The 26,385-nt window shown below is 41.9% G+C and overlaps 1 protein-coding gene and 1 long non-coding RNA gene across 16 annotated transcripts in view; one reads left to right on the top strand and one right to left on the bottom strand.

The window, feature by feature from the left end:
- C2H11orf87 (chromosome 2 C11orf87 homolog) overlaps window positions 1-26,385 on the top strand; it is a 166,855-nt gene that overhangs the window by 12,935 nt on the left and 127,535 nt on the right. The window contains exons 1-2 of one of the 14 annotated variants that reach the window (XM_088159447.1): window positions 8,517-8,585; window positions 8,939-14,852. The exons of 12 other annotated variants lie outside the window; for them this stretch is intronic. In XM_088159447.1, the coding sequence (XP_088015573.1) occupies window positions 9,087-9,563 (477 nt within the window). In that variant the 5' untranslated portion in view covers window positions 8,517-8,585; window positions 8,939-9,086 and the 3' untranslated portion in view covers window positions 9,564-14,852. Of the gene's footprint in view, window positions 1-8,516; window positions 8,586-8,938; window positions 14,853-26,385 lie in introns of those variants that run through there. One more of the 14 variants, XM_088159446.1, reaches the window with a different exon arrangement.
- The window catches only part of LOC148224762 (uncharacterized), a 45,346-nt gene continuing 32,149 nt past the window's right edge, over window positions 13,189-26,385 (bottom strand). For both annotated transcript variants that reach the window (XR_015801369.1, XR_015801368.1), the window contains one exon: window positions 13,189-17,754. This is a non-coding gene — a long non-coding RNA (uncharacterized LOC148224762). The remainder of the gene's footprint in view (window positions 17,755-26,385) is intronic.

The following is a 26,385-nucleotide window of genomic DNA, read 5'->3' on the forward strand; positions in this document are numbered from 1 at the left end:
AGGTAGCTTAGCTTCAGAACATCTCACTGACAGCACCTCACTCCTTTGTTTCTCTGTCATCAAATGTCATAAGAAATCAAATAGAAAAATAAGATTTTCATGAGTGGTTACTCAGAAGACCACAAGATGCAGTCCTGTGAGAAACTGAAGATGCCCTGGGAAGTGAAAGCATGGTCTTCCCACAAAAGAACTGTAAGACACTCAATATTACAACATGATTATTTAGAAATAGTGGGTTGCCCTTTTTCTTTCCTGTTCATTATTCTTCTCCTTTCCCTCCTCCTTCTTCTTTTAAATAACAAGCTTCAGGATATCTTTGTCATTCCTTTAACTACACTGTAAAAGTCTTGTCCTCTGTCAGTGGTCTGCTTGCCTACAGGTGCAAAACTTGGTTCTTGGTGAATTATCATAGAAATACATACTGCCTTAAGGGTCTATCTTTCCAAGGGAGTAGATCCCTCAAATAAAGGTACAAAGCTCACTTTGCTCCCTTCTACTTGCCCCAATTATAGAACAAAAAATGCTTGTTGATTTCAAAGATCTCCTTCAAGGTGATTTGAATGCTATATTTTGTGGATGCAGCAGTCATTACACAATCTTTATACACCTGACAACCCTGGAGAAGAAATCCTAGTTATGCAATTTGTTTCATAGTTTTCTGTGCTAACAAGGTTACAATATCCAACATTTGTTCTGTGCCATGTCAGCACTTTACACTCTGATCTTTAATTCATTCTTCTTCAATGACCTATTAATTTGCTCATAAACCAAACCTCCATGTCTCCCAGTCACTTCATTAGACAAGTTACAGTGTGTCCCTTCCCTTCCCTTCCCTTCCCTTCCCTTCCCTTCCCTTCCCTTCCCTTCCCTTCCCTTCCCTTCCCTTCCCTTCCCTTCCCTTCCCTTCCCTTCCCTTCCCTTCCCTTCCCTTCCCTTCCCTTCCCTTCCCTTCCCTTCCCTTCCCTTCCCTTCCCTTCCCATTCTTTTCCTAAAAAACTTAATGTAATACAGCTTTTTATCCTATCTCAGCTGTGTTTCTACATTTCCCCTCATTAGGAAGACATACTATTCTCCTGGTACTTGTTCCTGAGAATTTATGCCCTACTTTAACACACACTTTGTGGTAAATGTCCAACTCTTCCTCAAACTAGTGGAGTAAATATGAGAGACATAGGATTGAAAGTGGCAGATGATACCTGCCTACCTATCTGAGAAATACTATAACATTTCTCTGTTTTTTCATGCTATCACAGTTTATGGAATTTTTAAATGTGCATTCGTGTAAGAATTATAACATATTTCTCTAACTAGAGCAGCTGAAGCCACATATAGCACTATGTCTGTATAGGCCTGTGATTGAAATGACAAATGGTTTTCTATGTTGTATAATTTCCAGTTATGTAATTCCAGTTTCTTGAAATCTCTCGTCTCACTGTTATATGTTACTCGTCAAATAATAGCTATTTATGATTGTCACTTCTACACTGTAACTCCTATGTTCCACCTGCACTTCTTAATTCTACAAAATCATTCATCTCTAAAAATATTATTTTTTGCCAGTTTTTCCCCCATTCTGTAAACTCAGTCTTCCCTGTTCTGTCAACTCAGTTTTCCCTTCACTTTCCAAGCTTTTCCTTTTTACACTGATGTTACTCCAGTGTGACCCACAAAGGTGGTGAGAGGTAGATTAGCTAAACTTTATTCCTGGGCTCCTCAAGGCAAGGAAAAATATTTGTATCATAGCAATGATTTAGAGACTTAATTTTAACTTCTGAAGTGTGAAGGTCAGAAGAAGTAGGAAACAGGATTCCTTGGTGTAGTCTTACCTAAGCACACAAAGAAAAGTTATGGTATCAATACTTTCTTTGAGTACAAAACAGCTAATCAGCCTCCTGCTATCATGCAAGGACATTACTACATCCAAACATGTTCATGTAGAGCTTTAAAAAAACTGGCCAACTTCGTTGAGTGTTTATTGCATTTGATATTTTCTCCTTATTTCCAGATGCTGCAGTTGGTTTTATTTTATTTTGGAGAGAGTTTTATGTTCTCTCAGAGCACCTCTTGATTAAAATCAGATCACTCAGTTGCTTTCCCAATGTGTTTTCAGTCTAATTTCAGACACGACATGGCAAAGAGTATAATAAAACTTAGCAGAAAGATACAGAGAAAACCGAAGAGCCGAGTAATAAGAGACTACATGGTTCTCCAGTAGCGTCTAATAAACACAGTGGTGAAGCAAGTTTAAAATGAAATCACAGTAAACAACTGCTTTCTTGCTGATTACCGCTGGTAAAATAAGCACTTCTGAAACAATGCTATTTTGGTACAAAAGGATTATTCACAAGCACATCACAGGTGATATCAGGTAAATTCCAGGAGCAATGAAGGGAAAACCTTGAGCTCATTTGTCTGTCAGAGCCTTTTCTGTTTTAAAATATGATCATACAGCTCATAAGATGGAGGGCTCGTGCCATGGAAGACACCATCAGCTTTGCAGCTTGGGCAGCTCCGTTTACTACATGGGTTTTTGGGAAGGAGGGAAAAAAGCACCTGTGAGGGGCTGTTGCTGCAAGGTGCTTAATCCAATCCAACAGGCAATTAATGCCATACTTAATTTTACCTTTCCTGTGAGCAGCTGCTTGTATCCTGGGTTGGATTTAACTACAGGGCACAGCACCTCAGAATAAGACCTTCACATTTGTGGTCCTAGTTTAGAAAATATGGGCATGAAGAAATTTTGTGCTAATAAAGTTTTGGGATGATACTCTGAAAAAAAATTAGCATTCTCACTCCCCACCTCAAACTGCAGCCTCAGAAGAGAAAAGCTGAAGTGCTACAAAGCTAGTAAAATTTAGTTTTATTTTTAAATAGATTTCTAAACTTAATTCAAATTTCTCTAAGAGAAGTGGTTAAAATTCTGGCTACAAGCAGGATGACAGACAAATTGAAAGAACAAGGCTGTTCACAAAGAGTTTCAGCTATGCAACAATGCAAGAAAAATGCATTTCCAGCAGCTGGTATCAGGACTTCTTTTACTATTGCAATAGTGGAAAAGTGGGGATAAAACCAAGGTCCCTTGGATGTTCAGGGCCCAGGAGATAACAGCAGAGCAGAATAATAATGAGTGCTGTTAACTTTCTTCATCACACAGTAGTTGTTTAAAAAAAAAAAAGAAAAATAAAAGGCCCTGGGCAAAATTTGAGCTATATTCTTTGCTGATGAACAGCACAGTGAGCTGGAGTTGACTGAGCATGGATTTTTTCTAGTAGAGCTAGAGGTAAATGGCTTTGTCATCCATTACACTTTCCCAGCTTTCTTAGATTTCCTCCCTGGAACAAAGCCAGGACATTATGGGGAGCAGGAGGGCTGTTATGTGCATGGAATGAACAAGAAAATCTCCTGTCTCAGGCTGAGACATGTGCTGCCTGGAGCTGAAAGACCCAAATTCAAGTCCCTTCACTCTCAGCCTTCTGCCTGCAAACAGCAGCTGCCAGACTGTTATCCCAAGTGTCCCTTTCGTAGTTTTGCTGTTCTACTCTGTAAATATACAGATGGATCACAGGAGCACATGTGAGGACTATTCTGCCTTTGGCCCAGGGGATGACCTATGGAAGGTGTGGTTGTTTCTTTCTCCCACTCAGAGGTTTCCCCTTACCACCCATCCCCTGGAGGGATGGCAGCATGCCCTGGGTCACAGAAAAGGGAAGCAGATTTGAGGCTGCAGGAGCCCACCATCCTCCAGGGCTGGATCTGACCCAGGCACAGAGTTTGACTGAACAAGTGCTTTATTCCATATTAAAAGTTACTGTTGTGTGGAACTAGCTCTGAAATGCATTCAAACTGTGTTAGGGGAAGCATGTGAGGGTCTGTTAACATGCCATTAGATTTAGATTGTGGATCATTATGCTTAAAACTCACTCCAGTCTAACTAAGCAGTAAAAATCTTTTTTCTCTCTCAGCAATACCTACGGATACAGTTAGTTGATGTTTCACCAACCAGTAGCCATGTCATCTATTTAAAAATATGATCAAAGTGTGCTCCTCCAAATTCCCTGAAAACTTTGAAAACTATTAAGAAAAGCAAAAAAGATTAAATGTGGAAGTTCATTACTCTGACCTTGCTGTTCTAAAATGTATTGGCTAATGAATAAAGTCCCTCCCTTTGCAATAATTTTACTCAAACCCAGTTTGCATTAGTAGATACAAGCATGTGCAGCTTTAAAATTCTGATGTTATAATTAGATCTGTCTACTTGGTCAGGCAAGCTCAAGGTTGTCCACTTATTTCTTCATAGTCTGGACCTATGTTCTACTCCTAGTACCATTTAACACTCTGTTGAATTCAGCAAAAGCCTGGTAACCTTCCTCGGTTGGCATCACATGCATCCTTTTTTTTTCTTTTTTAAATTCTCACCATCACATGTGGGAGGTTTCTTCTTTACCAGTACAAGAAAAGAATATTTTTCAAAAGTAAGAATAGAAAATGAATATGTAAAATTGTCCTTAAGCTTCATAAGGAATCATCTTCTGAAACTGAAATAATTGTGAGTCCATATCACCCAGAATACCTTCTTCTAAAAGGTGTGGGGGAAAGAAAGAAAAAGAATATCTGCTTCTAACCTGAGTAGCCTGGGAAGCAGAATTGTCAGCCATAGTAAAGCTATTCCAGCTCAGAATCTCTGAAGGACACTTCTAGTATCTTTTCAGGATCTTAGCTGACCTACCAGTGCATATGAAACAAAAATTTATTTTACTTTGGTTGTAAAATTCATTCTATATACAGTACTAGGTTTTCAAACCATGTTTAAATCACTGGATTTGACCTATTATAGTTGGGCTATGTAAAGTCCTGAAAGACTTCCACATAGCTTTAATCCCATGGGGAGATAGCAGATTAATACCAAGGTTATTGGCATTCATGGAGTGCTTGGTCTGGCTGGCAAATGATGACATCAATCTTGGTGAAAAAGGGATCATGAATTATTCTATATGCAATCAAGTGCTAAATTTCAACACTGGTGGGACAATAAATTTTTTTTTGCAAGAAGGGTCATTAATAGGCAAGGGCCTGAACCACCAAACCTTTACTTACATCAACAGCCTTTGCTCACAGAGGTTATCTCATTAGGCAACTGCCTTAGCAAAAAAAGGGCCTTGTAATACAGGGATTGAGGAATTAGTATTTGAAAGAACAACTTTTCTAATTATAGATTGAAAAAAAACCATATAAGAAAGTCCATTTGTGGGATTTGGAAGTATGTATGCTGTCTGCTTCTTAACAGTGGGAATCAAGAGAAAACTGGGAGTTATCAAGGTTCTAATGAGTGCAAACCCTGCTGTTTCAAAAACTATCCCCTTACTTATAATGTCCTCTATGACACAGTGACCAACCCTACTGGAGCAAGAAACCTAATCCCCATAAATGTCATACAGTTTATATGGTATGCTTGAATTCACTATAACTAATGACCAATTTATTCCTGAAAGAGGGCACTCTTGAAGATATTGTGTCCTTTATTGTCATGCCAGACAAAGTAAAGGTTTTTCATGACCATATTATCTATATTTTTTTATTTATATATTCAAATATAATTATAACAGTTAATCAGAGCAAAGGAATCATGCACAATAACAACACAGATTTTTTCCCCTCTGGTTTCTGAAACTTCCTGTATTCTCCTTATGGGTATTTGAATCCATTTGGTTGGCTCACAGCCAGTATGAACCAGAATGCCAAGGTATGTGTAATCACAGCAGAGTTATTTCCCTTTTAGTTTACTATGCTTCTCTTCTGACTCTCTTTTAAACATTGTGGAATTGGTTGCCAGAAAGAGCAAGAACATTCTCTGCTTTTCATTTATTTTAGCTAAAGAAGAAATACTGCAAAATTGTACATGAACACACAGAGAAGGGGCTGTGACAGTAGGAAAGGAGTTAAACATTTGCTGAGGTCTCTACATTGTCCACTCCCTGAACCATTTTCACTTTCTAAGGTTTAGCAAAAACGTTGGAATAATTATCATACTAATACACAAGACACATTTTCACTATTTTCTAATCCTAAAAGCAAGGTATAATGTGAATAACTGAAGGCAATGGACAACAGGTAAAATTAATACACAAAGGATTTTAAATTTATTTAAAGTAATTTAACTTTCAGTAGTTTTGTGTTGCCTCTCCCAACTTGTAAAACCTGAAGACATAGTCATATATTCTAGTGCAATAAATAAGTAGAGCTAGCTATTCACTTTTGCAATAAACACATCTCGAGTTAGTAAATTATTTGGTTTTGAATTTTATTCAATCCCCAATTTGGTTATTTCTGCCATAATCAGGGCTAACATTCTTTATTATATCCCCTAACACTGTTTTCTGTGCAAAAGGCCATTTTTATGGTGTTGTTTGAAATTAATTATAAATTAATCAAGTGAATTATTTCTAATCATCTGGTAACTTCTGAGCAGCAGTCTCAGCTCAACTGCTGCAACTTCACAAACTCGCACATGCTTTTGGGATTAAATGCTATCCCTTCCCCACTTTCAGTTTAGGTTGAAGGATTCAGTGGAGTCTGGTCAGGGAGCACAGCACTACTGGTTTATACCTTGGTTGCTTCTGTGTGGGAACAGAAGTGTTCTCCAGTGGCACAGGCCATGATGAGTGGTCCCCAGGCCCCTCATCCTCTTTTGCAGCCCCCCATTCAGCTGCTGCTTTGCAAAGATTAGTGGGAGGAAGGAGGGAATGGCCTGAGGACTGATGTGCTGTTTCGTCGTGGTTGTTTTCTCCTGTAAGGCAGCGAGTATAGAGCACTGATTAATGCAGACCTCAGATGTGCACATTGGAGGCAGGTAAGGAGGAAGAAAAAAAGTGCAGGCAGAGTGCCAGTGAGGCTATGGAGATGTGTGTGTGAGAGAGGGGTTAGACAAGTGAAAGGAATGCTGGGCTGAGAGTCATAGAATCACATAATAACTTGGGTTGGAACGGACTTTTAACACTCACCTCGTCCAACTCCAGTGCATGGGGAGGTGTGTTTTGGCAATGACACCAGCTATGCACCCGAGGGAGCTGAGTGAGAGGAGCAGTGGGCAAATGAGTGGGCAAGGGCTTGTCTCTGTCAGTACTGGACTGTCTTTCCTCTCTGTGCAGCACCCCTCCAGCATCAAGCTGCATTATTCTGGGGAGGAGAAGGAGTAATGGAAACCCCTATTCCTCTGGTTTTAGAGGAAACATTACGTTGGAGTCCCTTTGCAAATGATTGGGACTATCCCAACCGTCTTCAACATAGTTCATTCCATGTGGTGTGAATCTTTCTCCAGAACAATCACAGAGTTAAAAGTGCCTGGCCAAATTTCACAAGCTGTGGTGCATTTATTTATCAGAGACAAAGACAGTAGAGAAGAAATCTGCCTTGAAACAGCAAAGTGCTTAAATGCTCCGCTTGCCAGCTTCTCTCCACCTCTGTGAAAGGTTCTTGGCTATCAGGGTCAGCAGATCTAATGGATCTTTGCTCTTGACTGAAGATTTTTCCAACTCATGTCACGGCTTATCCTGTACAGATTTTCCTCCAGGCTTTTTAGCCACTAGAAAGGATGGATACTTTCTCTTTTTCCTTAAAGTCCTGCTACTTACAACAGAGCTTTATAGCTCTGTTTATAGCTCTTCTCCTTCCAGCACATGGGGTTAGTCTAGAGCACACGGGGTTAGTCTAGAGCACACAACATGGGACCGACGGAACCTTCTGTCCATCAGATCTTGTCCCGTGTTGCCAGACACTACCACATCAATTTGTTCCTTTTGGAAATGGGAAGAGCTCCATCCTAATGGTAATTATTTTTTTCTGCCCTGCTAGCACTTCTGAAAGTACTTTTCAAATAATAGATTTTCTTTTGTTTAGAAATCATCAAGTGCAATAATGGGCAGCTCATACCTGTTTGTTCTTGAGGAAAATGCCTGCCGTGCACTAAAGCCTTGGTAAGGCAAGTTTTCACACATATTCCCACCAAGAGTCCCTGGCGTTGGTTTGCTCACACAGATTGACACCAGTCTCCCCGGGCAAGGACGGTTGCTCTGGCTGTGCACGGCAGGCAGGGACGGGGTTTTGGTACGGGGGGAGCTCGGCACCGGGTGTGGTACGGTGCGAACGCGGCTTGCGGGTGGGGCGCACGGCGGCGGCGGGGGCTCGGTGCGGGCGCTCTGGGCACGGCTGCGTGGCTGTGCCCAGGGGCGAAGGGGCTGCCTGCGGCCGGTGCGTGTGGCGCTACGCCCGCGTGTTTTGGGGAAGGGGCTGCGGGCGGCGGAGGTGGGCAGGGAGGGCCGGGCTGCGTGGCCGTGGGAGCTGCGTGCGGCGGGGCGCGGAGGGCGCGGCGGCGGGCCGGGCCCGCGGGCGGTGCCGGTGCCGGTGCCGGTGCTGCGGGGCCGTGCGGGGCGGCGGCCGGCGGGCCGGGCCCCTGACGTCAGCGGCCGGGGCGGCTGCAGCTGCGGGCGGCGCTCCCCGAAGCGGCGGTGGCTCCGCTCCGCTCCTGCGCTCACTCCGCGCTGCCGCAGCCCCCAGCGCCCGCGGCGCCCGGGCGCTCCCTCGCCGCGCAGGTAAGGGGGGATCCGGGGCGGGCAGCGGCACCGGCACGGCGGGGCCGGACCCGCTCGGCTCCGGCAGCGCGGAGCAGCCGCGGCGCGGGGCTCTGGCACCCGCCCGCCGCTCCCTCGCTTCCTTTCCCGCGGCAACTAGTTGGGGGAGCGGCCGGGCGGTGCTGCCCGGGGTGCCGAGGATGTGCGAAGTCGGAGTGGCGGCGCGGTGCCCCGTCCCGGCACCCCTCGGCCGCCCCCCGGCAGCGGGGCCGTGGCGGGGAGCGGGGCGCAGGCTGCCGCAGCCGGGCTTGGGGCGGGGGGAGCTGCGCAGGGTGGGTGCCTCGGGGCGCTCATGTGTCCGGCTCCCCTTGCAGGCTGCTCGGGTACTTCAGAGCCAGCGGGAGGCTGAGCCGGCAGCATCCCGGGCATTTCCAGCGAGCGCCCGCTAGCAGCCCGACACCGACTGAAATTTAGACGTCTTCGGAGAGGGGAGGAAGATCCTCATCTTCCGTAGCCTCCTCAATGAGTGCCAAGCTCTCCAAAGAGTTGAGACTGTCCCTGCCGCCTTGTTTTCTGAACAGGACATCTGCCACCTTAAATACCAGCAGCACCTGCATCACGCAAGTGGGTCAACTCTTTCAGTCCTTCTCATCCACCCTGGTTTTAATTGTCCTGGTCACCCTCATCTTCTGCCTGATCCTCCTCTCCCTCACCACCTTCCACATCCACAAGAGGAAGATGAAGAAGCGGAAAATGCAAAGGGCTCAGGAGGAGTATGAACGGGACCACTGTGCCCGCAGCAGCAATAGCAGCAGCCAGCACCCCGGGACAGTGGTGCAGGGAGAGGCACCCCAAGGAAGAGACAGCCGACTGGGAAGACCCCCCCAGGACTCGGAGATCCAGCGCTCCTCTGCCTCGGCAGCCCCCAGCTCTCAGCAAGCACAGGCTTGTTTGGACACAGCTGGCGCGGGGCTCCTGCAGACGGTGATCTTGTCATGATGGTTTGGGGCAGACCTCGCGAAGGCACTGATTGATGTTTGTAAATATCTGAGTGATTATTCTGGTCCCCGAAGAAGAAGAAAACACTGCTAATTCAAATGAACGAACAAGCCCATGATCCAAGCGCATGACAGATCACATTGCGTTTCTCATTGACTGTCTGAGGAAAGGATCATCTTTTTACTGGAGAAGGAGCTGCACACAGCTACTAAATATCAAGTCATCCACCTGCACGACAGGGTCAGGGGTAGGGGGTCCCTTTTCTCTGGACATTATTACCCCATGTACAGGGATAATTGGGTTTCCTACTGCTCTTGGGATTCCCACTGCATCCTGTGTCATTGTTACATGGTGTGGGTTGGGGTGTAGGGGGAGAGGCAGGTCTGGTGGGTGCCTTGGGACCCTTCTGTCATCTCAGAGCAGACTGATGGTACACTGTGGTCTCTCCTTTTGTGCTGGGATCTATGCCCCTGTTCCCCCCTCTCACTCCTTTCCAGAACTGGATATTGCTTGGTGTAGAAATGGCCGTCCCTAGTTGGGCTTAACTGCAAGCACCCTCTGACCCCATGGCCCTGTGCCCCCAGCTGCAGCACCGAGTGACCCACTCGCTATCTGGGGAATGGAGTCAGCTGTCTGCATAGAGTGGTGCCTGAGCTGTCCTCTCCCATCAGCTCCCTTCATCTTGAAAAGTACCCCCTTCCCCAAGCCAGGAACCATGAAACCCAAACCCAGTAGCATTCTGTGTGGAAGGGAGAGATAATGTGCAGTAACTTGCCTGTCCCCTCCAGGGGAGGTTGTCTTTGTACCTCCTGTTGGTCCTCAAACAATCCAGTTCTGCACCAGGCACCCTCCACCGAATGCCTGCCTTTACAGCTTTGTCTCCCAGTAAGGAATCCTGCAGCAGTACAGATCTTGCTTCTACTTTTTTAGGCTGATGTGTATTTTCAACCCTCCTAATCTTGTAAACAATTAGGTACAGACAACACTTAATTTTATTGTGTTTCCTCTCTTGGGAAACAAATAATGCAGTTGTGCAAAACCTCCACTCCCGACCCCTGGCAGATATTTATTTCTGAAGTGGCTGCTTAGAAGTGGTGTAGTTTATCCCCAGGAAGCACAGAGAGTTTTGTTGTCTCTGGATGGCGGGTGTGAGTGGCTGCTGGTACTGTGTGTGTTGGAGGACCCAGTGTGGTTTACAGAAAATGCGCCTTTGCTTAGTGATTAAATCAATGACCATTACTTGAAGGTGCCTTAACAGCATGCCGTATCCAAACTTTGAAACATATAGTGTGATATTGTAGCAGAGGCAGCCCTCTACTGTGCATACTAATATCTAAAAATTACAGCAAAGAAAAAGTGATCCCGAGGGATATATTCTTTTTTTTTTCTTTCTGTTCCATAATTTAAAATGATTTAAGGATATAGTAATAGTCCACAGTTTTTAATATTCTGCATCCTTTGTATTTCTTCTCTGGCATGCTCTGTCTGCCAGTTAGGGTGGCTGACTGAAGAAATCCCAGACATATAAGCCAGGAGGTCTGGAGCCCTAATCTGTGAGTGAATGTCATTAACCAATTTGAAACTGGGAAAGAGAGTCGCAGGAGTCTCCCATACTCCTATAATACCCCCAAAATGTAGAGGTTTCAGGGCAGTATTTCTGTTACCCAGTTCTCTTGCTTCCTGATCTTTCCTGGTGTGATGGGAAATTGCTGTTAAGTTTGGATCCGTGCCTCCATGGTTTTAGAGAAGAGCTGTACCAGGGAGCCCAAGGAGCTGCTCCACCCGCTGAGGTTAGTGTGGTGAGCTGACTGATCGAGGGGTGTTTGCACATCGCCGGCCCGACGGCCGGCTCTTGCTGATAATGGATACTTCGCTGTTGCTGGGCAAGGAAATTGGCTTTGTTTTGTTTCCCCTAATAAAGGATTCATGAACTTTTGTGTTTAACCTCCTTATGCAACTGCGGCACAGTGTTGCACCACAGGGAATAGATTTAGGACAATGAGGAGTGTTCAGTGAGCACTGATGGAGCTTCCTGACTGTTGATCTCCACTAAATAGAGAGGTATTACTTTCCCCTTTATTTTGTGCCTTGAAACCACTCCCTCCCCCCACCCCCCCACAGCCTTCCCGCATCCCAAACCAACAGTGTATAATTTCGAGTTTTATAAAAGCAATAAGATGTTCCAAATCACTCCAGTGCATTTCTGGTTGATGATTCCACTTCTTTAGTGTCTGAAGTCAGATACTCTTTCTTCTGCCTTATGCACTCAAGGCATGCAATAATTCCCCAGAAGTGTACTGCTTGTCACATCTCATTGCAGTTATAAAATTGCCCTATTTTTGAAGAAAAAAAGAAGGATGGAGAGATAGATATATATATATCTTTATATATATATTATGGATATACAGGTATATGTATTATTTATATAATCTCATGCCACTGAAAGTAGTTGCGAAAGTGTGACTAGAGTTAAAATATTATCATGTAAAACTCTATCCTTTGTTAATTAGCTTTGATTTAATATTTTAATATCTCTGTATTTATGTAAATCTGTGTAAATTATATGGTCTATTAGTAAAATTTCATACTGACTTTAATTTTCGCAGAACTGTGAGCTTCTTGTGGTGTCATTTAAGGTTTTTTATTTCTAAAGTTAAATTAGACAAGATATGAAAAGTTGTAAATTCCTGTTATCACACAGAATTACTGCAATAAGGTTCATGCATATTCCCACTACACAGCCCTATCTTGAGGTATTGCAAGCTTATGAGGTTTAATTGAAAGGTCTCAGGAGATCTAGCTGATACAAGCAGGACACGTAGGTTTTCATTTTCATGAAACAATAAGCAATCTAGGGAATAGATGTGGATTTTTAAAACAGAGTTTATGCTTGGAGGTTCTGTCAAATCAATTGCTTCAAAACCCTACAGCTACAGCTAAACTTCTGCACTTAGCATTCAGTATTAATAAGGCTGATGCTTCTTTCCCCTCCCCCTCCTACTTAAACTAGAAAAGAGTAGAAAATTGTTCATATTTCTAAAGCATACATTTTCAGCTAAATGTGAAACTGCCCAAAGGGTTTTGAATATACATATTTTATGCAAGTGTAATATCTATGTATCTGTATCCATATATTTAAATATTTTTGTGTAACCTTTTCTACGATATTTGATAGAGATGCTGGGTAAATGCTTGTACCTTTCTTGAACACAAGGAAGGATTTTTACCCTCTCGATGCGGACATTCTTTTTCCTGTGAATTTGCACTGGTTTCAACGAGAGACAGTGGCGCCTGGGCAGCTGAGTGCTGACTGATGGATGGAAGCACAGACTGTCTTTGCTCTGTTAGGGGGCACATCCTCCAGCTGGATTTTCCTGCTTCTGAACTGGAGCTGGTTGGCCGCTAGCATCCTGCATGTGTAAGAATAAGAAGTGCTGTGGGGCTCAGTAGTTCCTGTTTGTCCAGCCGTTGTTCCGTGGAAGAAGCACGACAGCTGTGACTCCTTCTGTAGAGCCTAGTGAGAGCAGAGCTGATGGGCAATGCCATGGCCGTGCTGGGGCTGCGTTGGAGCATCAGTGATGCCTCGTCCTGCACTCCTGTCCTCAGAGCCTGCTGCTGCCCTGGGGACTCATCCAGCTCCCGCTGGCTTCAACAGGAGTGGCTTGCACTGACTGCCAAGGGACTGGGATCCCACCTGTAGCCCACACGGAGGGTGACATCTCTCCGTATCACCACCTGCGCTGCACCTGTCCTGGCAGTCTCCACGGGGATGAAAACCACTGCATCCCACGAGGGCTAGGTGCTTCAGCCTGGTGGCACCGGGGAACTTGCACTGCTACTGTTAGCTCTGCTTCTATGGACTGAGACACTTAGGGTCCTACTTGGATCATGGACAGGGAATGTCATTTCATTCAAATATGTCATTCCGGCATTTTTTTCTTTGGGGGTTTGTCTACTCAAATGTAGTTTCAGATAAAACTTGCCGGGCTCTCCATTGAGACATATTTTAACTTTTGATACATCTCTCTCAGATGTATATCTGTAAATTTATAGATATATATCTCAAAAGAAATGCTGGACAAAAAGCAAAGAGCAGAGACTTCACGTTATTGACAAAACTGTCCTATGACAAAAAAATAGCTTTTTTTTAAAATTTAAAATTAATTTTAGAGGCTGCATCTTTAATGTAAATAGCAAGTTACTCTGTGATTAATGTTTTCCATAGCATTTCTGAGTAATTGCTATCTTGTTTCTGGAAAGCTGTGTCCAGTGTTATGAAGCAACTGTGCTTTTTTTCTTCTATTGTTATGAATATGAGTGCAACCTTTATGTAGGGAGGAAAAAAGAACAGGATTCAACTCTTTAGATAGGACTGAATTATTTTAAATCCAGTTATAGGACTTAGTTGCTTATTTTTCCTTTCTTGTGGTTATTCTCTCTGCATGTTCATATTTTTTCTATGGGTACTTGAAACCCTACATTTTAATAGGTATGCAAGATATGAAGGGAAACATGACAAATGTTGTAGGAAATATTCTTTTTCCTCTTTTGTGTAAATAGCAAAATTTATAATGACTTAGATACCATTTCATTACATTTCTCATCTCTATAGAATTTGGCATGACACATATACAAATCTTTAATAGCACTTTCATTTATGTTAAAAGTTAGAAATACTTTTATCCAGGATTGACTTGCTCATCTCTTTCAGCTATCCAACATTTTTTCCCCTAAGCCAAGTTTTCCATCTGAGTGCAAAATAAATTTCTAGTAGAACAGAGCCTCCTTCTGTTTTTAGTCTTTTACATGTAGGTCTCTGGTCTGAATCCAGAGAAACTCGTTAGTGTAGAAAATGTGTTATGAACTTGCAGGAACTGGATGGTGTATGAGCCTTGAGGAGAGTGGTGACTGGCAAGCAAACAGGTGAAATGCCTGGCAATGGAAATAGTTGGCTTTCTTTTGTGGAGCTGTGGAAGGGAAGCCTCCCCTTCCACTGGATGGACCTGGGTGAAGGGCGACCCATTCCAGCCACAGCAGAGACAAATATCGATGTCCTTGCTGATCCTGTTGCTCTAAAACGTTCATTTTCTATATGACCCTGGATCTTATTTCTGTAAATTATATGTAATGTATTTCTTATTCAAGTCAAAGAGGTTTTCATTGCTTCATCAGTACTATATGTTCTATGTGGATGATTAGAAGAATTAATTTTCCAACCCTTTTAACCTAATACCTCTACAAGCATCAATTTTGTATGACTTAGGAAATAAATAAATATTTGGATCAGAACCCTGTCAGTAAAAATTGCCTTTATTTATATAATCCAATGTTCCAGTTGGCTTTTCTTTGTTGTTTCCTTCCTTGAAATGGAACAATATAATCTGTTCATTATCTTACTTTTCTAAGAGGACAAAGACTTTAAAGCAAATACTGCAAAATACAGACATACAAACAGGAAAAATTTTAACAGCATTTGTACAGCATTTGTACAGCAGACTGAAATTATATAGACTTTTTTTTTTTGTTTCACAGTCATTCTTTAACCTCTGTTTTTCATACCACCTCCTATCAAGGAATATTTTAATCTAAAATATTTTGAAAGAACTTACATAAAGCACATTGCTTTGCTTTTATGGTTTTACCTTTCCTTACTACGTAGTCAGTGACCAAGTACAGCTTAAAACTTTCAAACAGTAACCTAGGGGATTATGAGTTCTGTAAACAAGGGGCAGTAGAGTAGGTTATAAGGTGAAAATATTAGCTCTATAATACAGTAAAAGTAGGAAGGGCTGGGGGTGAATTTAAGATTCTAAAGGAATGCCTTGATTTTCTTCCTGGCTCTGTCACTCACATTGTGAGGCTCTCAGCTTCCAAGCTCTTTGTATAACAATGTAACTTACCTATTAAACAGAGTTGGAGCCTGCAAATATACAGCCCTGAAATGAAAAAATTAAGCATCATCTACATAAAAAAATACTCATAGCATAATAGAAATTAGAAGAGTCTTTATGCTGTAATCACCTGGCTTGGATTGTTCAAGTGCTTGCACTTGGCAGTGAGATCCAAGTGGCACACTGCACAGCTGGGAGACGGATGGCTGGGCAAGATGCTTGAACAGTCACACCGAGAAGCTCAATTTAATTTTTAATTTGAAGTGGAATACGTATTATGGAGGAGAGCCAAGAAAAGTAATGTTTATTTTACCATTTCATCATACATAGCACTTATTTTCTCAGTGCAGAAAACAGCCTTGTATGGTTTTAAGCAGAGTGCTGACTAAGGTAATAGGGATATAGGAAAAGATTATTCTTGGGAGTAAACCCATCACTAAAGAAATTCATGGAGCAACCTCCTTGAATACAGTGGGGCCTCGATTATGCCCAAGAGAATACCAAATCTCTCTCTCTGCTGGCTATCTATCCCTTGTCAGTGCCATCAAACCCTTGACTTCTCAGTATTTCTAGGTCATACGGATTTCTCCTCTCTTTTCACTCACCATCCATGTGGTGAAGGATCACATGGGATTACCTACATATGACACGCTTTTGCTCACTTTTTTTTTGCTTTTGTTGAATCCTACTATTTGACTTTCTGCTAGAGAGCCTGTCTGTCTGCTCTTTCCACTAGGGATGGGCTATGTTGTCTCTTCCTCCTAACGGATAATCTCAGCCTATCTCTGACATTAGGAAATTCCTCACTGTAAGTCATCAGTTGGTTTGATTTCTGCAAAGATTCTGTGCGACTTTGCTGTCCTCTTGGTCCAGCTTGTCACACATTTACCCGCAGCCCAACCACTCTGCAGCAAGACAGAAGTGTTTGAGAAAGCGCTAGACTTCAAAATAGCCTGAGAAATACCAGCACAATTCCCAGCATAGTCTACTGGCACTGGAACAGCATCCCATTTACTGATTAAACTGCCAACCCAAGACCACAGGCAGGAACTGCTGAGAAATCAACATTTTTTCCTATCAGGAGCACTACTGCAAGGAAGAGCGTCAGTTACTATAGAAAGAAGACAAAACAAGGGAGAGGATATGATTATGAGTATTAATATACAAATATATGTAAAACCTGTGAGGCAGTCAAGATCAACTGAATGTCTAGTAATGGCTAGCCACTCAGTCCATATTTTCATCTTTTAAATCAGATTATCACAATCCATCCTATTACGTGTGATCTTCAATGCTTTTAGACACATCCTTTTACTTTGCTGCTCAGTCAGTGGGCCTGTACTTGTTTATGAACTCCAGTTCAAGTCTATTTGTTTCTATTATAGAAGTAGAGTTTCTATTAAATCATCCTTTGAACAGGCCTCAGCAATAGCATAGGGGAGCCTTCACTTCCAGCACACTTCCTAGAGCTTGTTCAATCTGCTAAACATGATATATAAAGGAAGACAACAGTCCAGATGATCATATGGGGGCACTGCAAAAATCTGTAAATCATGATTGTATCCAAACTGAAAGGAAGATACCTATTAAATCCCGAGATGGCCACAACTTTTTACCTGTCTACAATGAAGCAAGTTCAAAACATCTCTGCTCACTGCTTGAGTTATTTTGGATTTATGTACTGCTGGAAGTGAGCTGACTATGAGCCATTGCCTATCTGACAGAGCTTCTCTGAAGTAGTTCATCCTGAGATAAAGGGATGAGGGTGAACCTAGTGTAGGAGTGGAAAAGGTGGGTGATATGTGACAGATGAGTGTTAGGACTGTTTGCATAGCACTGTAGCCATACTGCAGGTCTAAGGGCAGATTCCTCAGCCCCATGTACTTGCAAGTGAGAAAACATTAACAACATTACACAACTCTTGGTACCAGATCTGTACATAATGCCTTTTATAAGTGAAAACTTTTTACAGCTTCCAGAGAAGCTCTTGAGATTGCTATGCTTCAATTAGACCTTTTTCTTTTCTTTTCAAAAAATTTCTTCTAATGCTCTGGAAAACAGAAACTCAAAATATATCAAAAGAAAGTAAGCAACAGGATGCTGTAATCCATGTGAGAAAGGTGTGTTTCTGAAAGACACCAAGCTGGCAAATCTTTATGTGTTCATAGCCTGGGGACTTCACCACCAGAGAACCGTGTTTCTTCTCTGCTGATGTGCACCAGTTGTTGCAGTGGGGGGCCAGGAGGAGGAATTCAGATTTCCTCAGGCTGATGGAGTCGGTGAAGTTGCAATGGCATGAGCTGCCAACAGGAAAATGAAGAATAAACACTCATGGAAGGCATAGGGGAAAAAAAACAAGTTTCAGAAACAAAGGTTTTGCTGGGTTAGAACTTGTGATTTATTGAGGAATATCTCCAGGATTTACTTCATAGTACCTTGGCTCAAGTAACATCTCAGCATAAGGAGGTTTCCATCTGCCTCCCTGTCTCCTGCCCTCTTTCTACCACTCTTCCAGCCCACTTTATCCTCACTAACTTATTTTACTCTGAAGCAAGTTTTGGTACACCTGCACAAATGTGTGGCAAATGAGCTAGTGAATCACAAGGCAGCAACAACCCCTGGGTGTGCTGTGAAAGAGCCATGCAACAGCCTGGGAAAGGGGACAGGGGCACTAAACCCTTCAGAACAGTCGTGTGAGGAAGGGCTAATGACACCATGTCCCTGTCATGGACATCTGGTATTAAAATATCGATAGCCTTCTGTGGCTGTGGAGCTCCAGCTGGCTCTTGGGCTCTGGCACACCTCACTGCCACCATGCCCACAACTTTCTTCATACCCTGTGGTATAAAGCTTGCATCCTTCCTCTACCTTTTGTCTGAGGTCCCTCGTGTTTCCCCAAATATCTCCTTGCTCCTCTGACCAGCTCCTGCAAGGTGAGGGCAATTGGAGCAGTGGAAACAAAGCCCAGTTATCCTTGCCTTCCTCTCCTTGATCCCCAGCCCAGCCACCCACCTATTTTCTAAGGACCCAACAAGGTTCAGCTCTCTACTCTTCCCTCAAACACAGTTGATATTAGCCAATGGACCCAGAAACTGCTGGGGGAGGACAACTGACAGGAGGCTGGGCAGGGAATATGCCTGCACTATAATGCAGGCGTTAGAAAGAAGTTATTTTTCACATCTCATGAATTGTAAGTAAATTTCAAGACTCTTTTGGTGCCTGACTCAGAGTTTTGAAATGTTTGGATTTGGCAATGCTGCTCAACAATATCTCTGAAGCCCATCTGTGCTGTTTACATGCTCTTTCTTCAGCCCCCCAGGCATTGTCTGTTTCCTTTAGTTTTCCAGACTGTGATCTTTTGAAGCAATAAATTAAGGGTTTGTTTGATAATTGTGGTGTTTGCATGAAAGTTGTTCAGAAGGTGAATCATAGATTTCTAAGACTAAAATGGGATCTGGAGGCATATAGCTGCAAAATTATCTACAGTCTGTCACAAACAGGATTTTAATCCAGTAATTCACATCTCCTGGCCCAGTGGCCCAGAAGCATTCATTTTTTAGGAGTTGGAGCTGATTTCCAGCCTGCAAGTGCTGGTGAATCCGATTCCTGTTTTCATAAGTTTTTTCAGTAATTACAAAAGTAGCCGAAAAATAAAAGATTTATCCCTTAAAGGCAATATTTTTATAATATACAGAATGAAGTTAGCATATGCAGTAGTTATTAGGACACTGCAATAATCAGACATCTGGCAAGGAAGGTGAGCCATCTGTGAAAATATAGTTCCTATGACATACAATAACCCAAATGATGCCTCAGTTATAAATTCACAGCACTGGGACTGCAAACAAAACTGTGTCCTGGGGGAAAAAATATGAGAAACTGTTACATATGCAACCATGTACCTATTCAGAAGGTGTCAGATGAAATAAATGAGATGTTTGTAGTCACTATGGAATTTTGCCTCACAAGAAGTCCCCCACCCCATTTTTATTGATTTACCGTTGCCTCCCTTCACTGTTTTCTCCTTACTCCAGTATCTCTTTAACAACAACAACAAAAATCTTGTGCTGTGCCTTCAAATATTTCTCTGCTCAAATGTCTGCATCAGAGAGCTCCTTAGTGAGCTGCATACAAAGACAGAGGCCAAATATGGTCCCCAGTTTTTGGTGTTTATATAAAGATATAGATAGATATAGATATATGTGTATGTATATTTATAATCCATATACAAATTCTCTCACACAGATTTTGGTCTGATGACTCTTCTTGAAGCCCAACATTTAACTTTCAAGTTAATAAGGTTTTCATAAAAGTTTGGGATTATTTGGTCTTTTCAAACTGCTTCATTTGTGTTAGTAAAAAAAAAAAAAAGTATCATCACTTATTGAAACTTGTGGATATTTATAAGAGTATAAGCAAGTAGCACCAAAACAATTATCTTCCAGCCTAACCTCAGAAGGAATTTTCATTTTGATTTGCCCTAAGAGAAAGAGAATAACATTCATGCTTATCAATGAGTGTTTCCTAGGCTATGCAGATAGTAACAAGGCAAAGCACTGAAGCAAGTTGGCATATTTTTTTCAGTTGATAAATAATTCACAAAACAGCCACAGGATAGTGCAAAGAATATGCCTTCTAGTGAGAATCTAAAAACCTCAATCTGTTCTGTTTACCTAAGAAAAACTTGAAAGGTGATTTGTGCACAATCCTACATGGGAAAGATGTTTTTCATGGGAACTAATTGGTCAGAATTTAATAGAATATCCTGATGTGACAGTGCAGAAGCTGATGCTATATAATATGGATAGTACAGATAATTGAGCTGTGGCAGATTCTGATCATTCAATCTGTTATTCTGAAATGTCATTACTGTTAAAAAAGTTATAAAATGTTGATGCAAAGATTTTTGGTTAATGACATTCCTGAGATGGATTTCTACAGGAGATTGGACAAGATGATTTTGTCACTTTCCTTTAGGCTTCAATCTGTTGATCTGCAAAATAAATTTTTCATCGTGTAATATATATTTTTTTGTAAAGGAAAGTACTTATTTTGCAGAAATATTGCACAGAGATGGACAATTGAAAGAAAACCATTTCCATACTTTTGTTACAAGACTAGCACTTCCCAGAGGTGAGGGTTTCTCCTTGCTTTTTCACAGCACACCTTCACTACTGCATGGCACATCTGACTGATAGAAGTCTTGCAATAGACTTGACAAGAGCTGTTAGCTGCATAATGGTGCAGGCTGCCTCAAACAGTACTTCAGTCTCCTCAACTGCATACTTCATTTCAAGAGATGCACTGAAAGCTTAAGAAGTGTGCAAAGAAGGCAATTTCAGGAAAGAGAATATCAGTGGATTAACTCAGGGTTTACAACTATAATTAAGATTGGTGATAAGCTAAAAACATTGTGAGATTCACAAAAATAATTTCTATAGATAAAATACCAAACTTTACAAATTACTAGGTAGAAACAGGATAGTAGTGTTCTAGAAAGTCCTCTAGTGGCACTCTCTGTGTGCTCTTGGGAATGTCACAGAGCAGCAGGATGCACACGTGTACAGCCTGAAGTTTACAGGCAATTGTCCCCACAGTTATATGAGTGCAAGGAATCTGCATCCTTCATTTTCATGTTTGCTGTGCAGAGAGAAAAAGCTATTACACAACACCACACTGGAAGAAAATGGCCGTTTGTTCTAGAAAAGTGACTTGGTAGTATATATAGATTCACAGGAATGAAATTCAGCAGTCTGAAGAAAGGTATTAAGTACTCTTGCAATATCTGCTCCATCAGGTAACCCCATGGATGGATACAGAAATTGCTTCCTAACTCCTGAGTGGTGCAGGTCAGATTCAAGAAGCTAAAGCACTTGCATTTTGGAGGAAAGGAAGGAGTCACTGAAAGAGTCAAAGCCTTTGTGCGGTGGGATGTAGTGATAAGTAGAAAGGAAACTGAAATGAACAATAAAAGCAAAATTTTAGGGAAACTTCTTCCAGGCTTTGCTTTCCTGATGAACTCTGAGCCACTGATAGTGTCTCATGGCTATGGGAAGAATTCTGGGTACTTAGGAAACACAAGGCATCATCTTAATTCTTAAAATTGTCCATGGTTAAGCAGCAACTAGGTGTGGGAATTTGGGTCTATCTTTGGGACCATTGCCTGCTTTAGCCACATAAATCCTTTGTTGAATGAAGCCTAACTAATGCACTAGGGAGCAAGACTCAAAAGTTGCAGTGTCCAGATCTTTTACTGGAAGTAGCTTTATATATATCTCCACACCATTTGATCTAGCGAAAACCCACTCCACCCCCACCCAGTTCTGTATTACAGCTGATACACTTATTAAAAGAGCAGTTATATCCTTGCATAGCCTCATATCCTATCCCAGATTCCATTGCAAAACAGATGTATTTGCTCCCTGTGGTTTTGTCTTCCTTTGCCTTTTTTTTTTTCTGTTCATATCTATAATGAGTTTATGAAGATGTGGTCTGCTATCTGCACAATTTGAACTATCAGCTCCATGGGGCAATGACTATGTTCATATGTACCAGGCATAAAAATGGTGCTGTATAAATACAGAGGATATGCCTCTAATTAATAAAAACTCTTTTCAATTCTAATGGTGACTGAAACAAGGGAGAAGGTATTCATAGAATAATTTGGTTTGGAAGGGACCTCTAACCTTAATTTAAAGCCCCTTTCACCAGTTTGGCAAGTCTATGACTGAAGATGCTCTTCCCCTTCTCCAACAGATGGACCCCACCAGCCCCCAGGACCAGGTTTCTCAAAGTGAGTGAGTCCCATGGGCTGAGTAGCCAAGCCCCTGGCTGTTGTAATACTGACCATTTGCTCTGAGAACTGTCTACTATGTAATGCAAAGTGCGAGGATCATTCTAAGTGTATGAAATTGTTTGTGACATTAATTCAGTCCCAGATGTGTTGAATTGTTCTAATATGCCAGGCTGGGAAGCTGAAGCCACCGAAAATGGATATGGTGTGTTGTTAATGTGCTTGATTATAAGAGAATTAGAACACTTGTTTGAAATAGTGTCAGCTGTGTATAATTTCCAGTGGATTTATTGGGCATGAAACCCGTATGTGATGATGTATTGCTGTTAGCCTCATGGAAGAGGTTATACTGTCTTGGATTTTGCTTTTCCAGCAGCAGTGTATTTCCACTACAATGTTATCAGTATATGTGATATTTTTTGCTCACTACAAACAGCAAAACACTTGTAAATGTCATCATCCATGGGACAGGGATGTGCTCTTTGAAAGGTTCCTTTCTCTAATGAGAGCATCCTCAATTTTGTCACTGCTCACAAATGACACAGCTTACAAGCTGAACGTCTGCTGCAGAGCTGCCAGCAGTGGCAAAACTATTCTTGGATGTAGAAACACATGATGTGTTGTTCTCCACGACAGAGAGTGACACTGGCCTGTAAATCACTAATAAATGTAAAAAACCTGCACATTTTAGTGTGAACTAAAGGCAAGTGATACATGCCCAACTCAGGAGACTGAAGTCTCTGGTCAGTTCACTTGGCTAGTGCAGATTTTAGCTGGAAACCATCTGCCAGCACATCTGGTACTGTACCAGGAGACTTATTTGTGTGGGTGAAAAAAAAGTACAGATATTCTGCTGAAGGCCAGTTTGGGTTTCCAGATTTCTCATTTATCTCTGAGACTCACTTGCCAACATATCCTCTGCACTCACTGTTGCCCTGGTCTTGAATCAGCTGTGGAGGTCTAGCACCACTTGAGCTCTGGTACTGCTCTATTCAGCCTCTTGTTTTAGCATTGGTCACCTGGCAGAATGGTGACATGCATGGGAATGTGCTGTAAAAGCTGGGCTGGATGAGATTTCCCAAGCTATCTAGTTGCAGTTAGTAAGTAGAGTTTAAAGCTAGGTAAAATCAAGTATTTAACCCAAGTAGAAATCCTTGGAGACTTGGTGACTGTTCCTGGGTCTCACATGCATGGGCTTCTCCTCAGGTGTTGGAAGAGATTCATGAGCCTTGGACAGTGGAAAAGGATCCTCAGATGTTGGGCAGCTGAGTTGAAATTCTCCATCAGTCTATTGTTATATTAACCCTCCAGCCAGAAAAAATAACTATCATGTCTAATGCTGTGCTGTGCTGGGTTTTTATCAGCTTTTTTGGACTGACGGTTCCTTATCTAGCAAGGATTAATTTCATATTTTCCGACCTGGAATGGAAATCCAAGCAGAGTATTTTATTGTTTGCATGAGTCCTGCTCTCTTTTCAGTACAACTTCCCCTGAGAGATAATGGGTTATGTTAGATAGGTAGAATGTAGGGGGCTTTATTTACCTGGGCTGAAGTGAAGTATTGAGTGTCCCTTACAAAATATCTGTCAGTAACTTTAGGTGGAGATGTAGATTATTAGTACATCTCCCGTAATGCAGGTATGAAGTAAAATGTGAGGGACAGTATCAGATTTGTGAGAGGTTGCTGGAGATACTCTACTGATCTAGTGGTTTTTGAGACATCTGAGGGATCTGAAACTGGCCTGGTGGGCTCTGTGTTTGTGATACATTACTACTGTATCAATCAATGTTAGAACTTCTAATGCTTATCTGCACTCTATAAGAACCACCAGGTTTCTCCTTTGATGAATATTTGGGCTTTTAAAAAATCTTTTTGTCTCTCTCGAATGCATTTGACATTGATCATAGCTATAAACAGAATTTATGTCCAAGAGGACCTGATCCAACTGATCTCCTGTGGCATTCTTTAGGCATACTGTGTCCTGCATTTGTGAATAAAATGATTACCAGATTGGGGTCAGAGAGGAATTTTTTCCTAGGTGAGACCATCAAATTGTCAGACTTCTTTGTCCTTGTTCTATTCAGCACAGCTGTTAAAGCCTGACTAGCAGTTCTATTTAGCCACTAGCAAGTGTTCCTCCCCTATTATTCTATGTCACTGGTGACATACTTGCTCTTCTATGTAACTGCAGCTTAAGGCTGACCATGTGATGGAGAGTACCCTGGGATGTGTGCCATGGAGAGGAATTTGGTACATGCTTTTGAAGAGATGGGATGCAATGTGTCAAGGCCATAATTTTTTTACCCTGATCCTGTTTCCTTTGTTCCTTGCTACTTCATTTGGTCATCCACAGCAATCAGTGATTGAAGCAATAATAGGAAAAATTACATAATTACAGTTTCAGAGAACTCCTTGCTCTTTTCATAGGTGACACTTCAATTTCACTCCTCGAATTGCACATGCATTGCATGCTGGAGTGCTTGGGCGAGCCTGTGGCATCTGTGCCACCATGAAACCATGTGCCTGAAAGAAGAGGGCGAGGAGGTGAAGGTAGTCACAGTAGAGACAGGGATGGGAAGAAATGAAGGTAGGATGAGCAAATGGCCAACAAGCTGCTTCTAGCAAAGACAGTGCAATTAAAACCAGAGGCTGATGCAATCATAATGGTTTCTTATGTAATGCTAAATACTACTATTTTACTCTCATTTTGATGACAATTTTTCTGTTTCACTGAGCACTGTGCTGAAAGCTTCTTACAAACAAGCTTTTAAGTGCATCATGCAAAATTTGAGCATGTCAGAATAATCTGCTCATTTCAAAGGATCCAGTGTACCCAGGCTTCTTCTTCCTAACTGCCCATGCAGTGCTTTGGATTGCTTATTAGAGAAGGTAGGCATATAGAATATTAATAGGAAATAGCATGCTTTTCTATTAAATTAACTGGACAATTTAAAATTCAAGTACTTTGTATTGTCTTTTTTGAATTGTGGGCAGTTAATGGAGGAAACATATTCAAGGAGATTTTTAGATCATTCTTACAGGAAAACTAATTTAAAATACAAGAACTTGAATTGTGGCATTTCGGGACATTGTTAATGCAGCTACTGTTCTGGATGATCATAAAATTAACTTATTCATGTAGACAAGCTGTAACATTATCACACTAACTGCCAAATTTAAAATCTGAGTGATAAACAAGTTAACTTGTTTCAGGCACTTAAAAAAATGTTTTAAAAGGACAACTGTAATAGAGGTGAACGCTCATGGAATTTTTCTGTATGCATGAGTTTTCCATGTAAGATAGAGTATTGTAACTGTGCAATAACAGAAAAAAGATCTAGAAGAAATATCACGAACTCATCAAGCCTGTGTCCTTGACTTCTGCTGTACCAGAATGAAGAACCTGTCTTTCATTGGTGAGCAGTTCATTAATCACTGATCACATATCATCACATTTGGTCATTCTTATACAATGCATAAATTATTCAAAAAGTAACGTGAGCAAACTGTAGCACTTCATAAAAATGTTGAGGTGTATTTTCATGTGCCTTTTTCAAGGACAGTGCAACAGTCCCTGTTTGCAAATGGCACTCAGCTTTAACAGAATTGTCCCTAGGGAGCTGAAACCAATTTCAGAGTAGTGTTACAGGCTCTTGTCAGAGTTGGTCAACACAGCTGTAAGACTTTCCTATTGTAGTCTAGGATCAGTGCAGCTTCTGATAGCCTGCAAGGGTTTAAAAATTATTTCTCGTTTCAGTTTCTGAATATATGAAGTCTGGACTACCAGAAAAGTGGTAGATTTTGCAAAGCTTTGGAGGGGAAGGAAAACTGGTGGCATCAACTCACTTTTGTAGATTATAAGTGGTGGGGACTGACATTTAGGTCTCCAAAACTATTTACGCTAAGACTATTAGATTTCAGGGGACTGAAAATCAGATTTGTGTTCCTTTAATGGGTAATGCTAGAGGTGTAAAGACTCACAATGTAAATGGAATTTCTCTGATCAGGTGTGATGCCTCAGTCTGTGCATGACACACAGAGTGCATGTGTGGTTTCTTAATATGTCCCATGGTAGGCTCTAAAAGCATTAACTGAATCTGAAGGCTTTGTACAGCCACTCTTCACAAGTCCTCATCT

Source organism: Sturnus vulgaris, chromosome 2 (genome assembly GCF_052056855.1).
Source record: "Sturnus vulgaris isolate bStuVul1 chromosome 2, bStuVul1.hap1, whole genome shotgun sequence".
Classification (NCBI taxonomy): Eukaryota; Metazoa; Chordata; class Aves; order Passeriformes; family Sturnidae; genus Sturnus; species Sturnus vulgaris.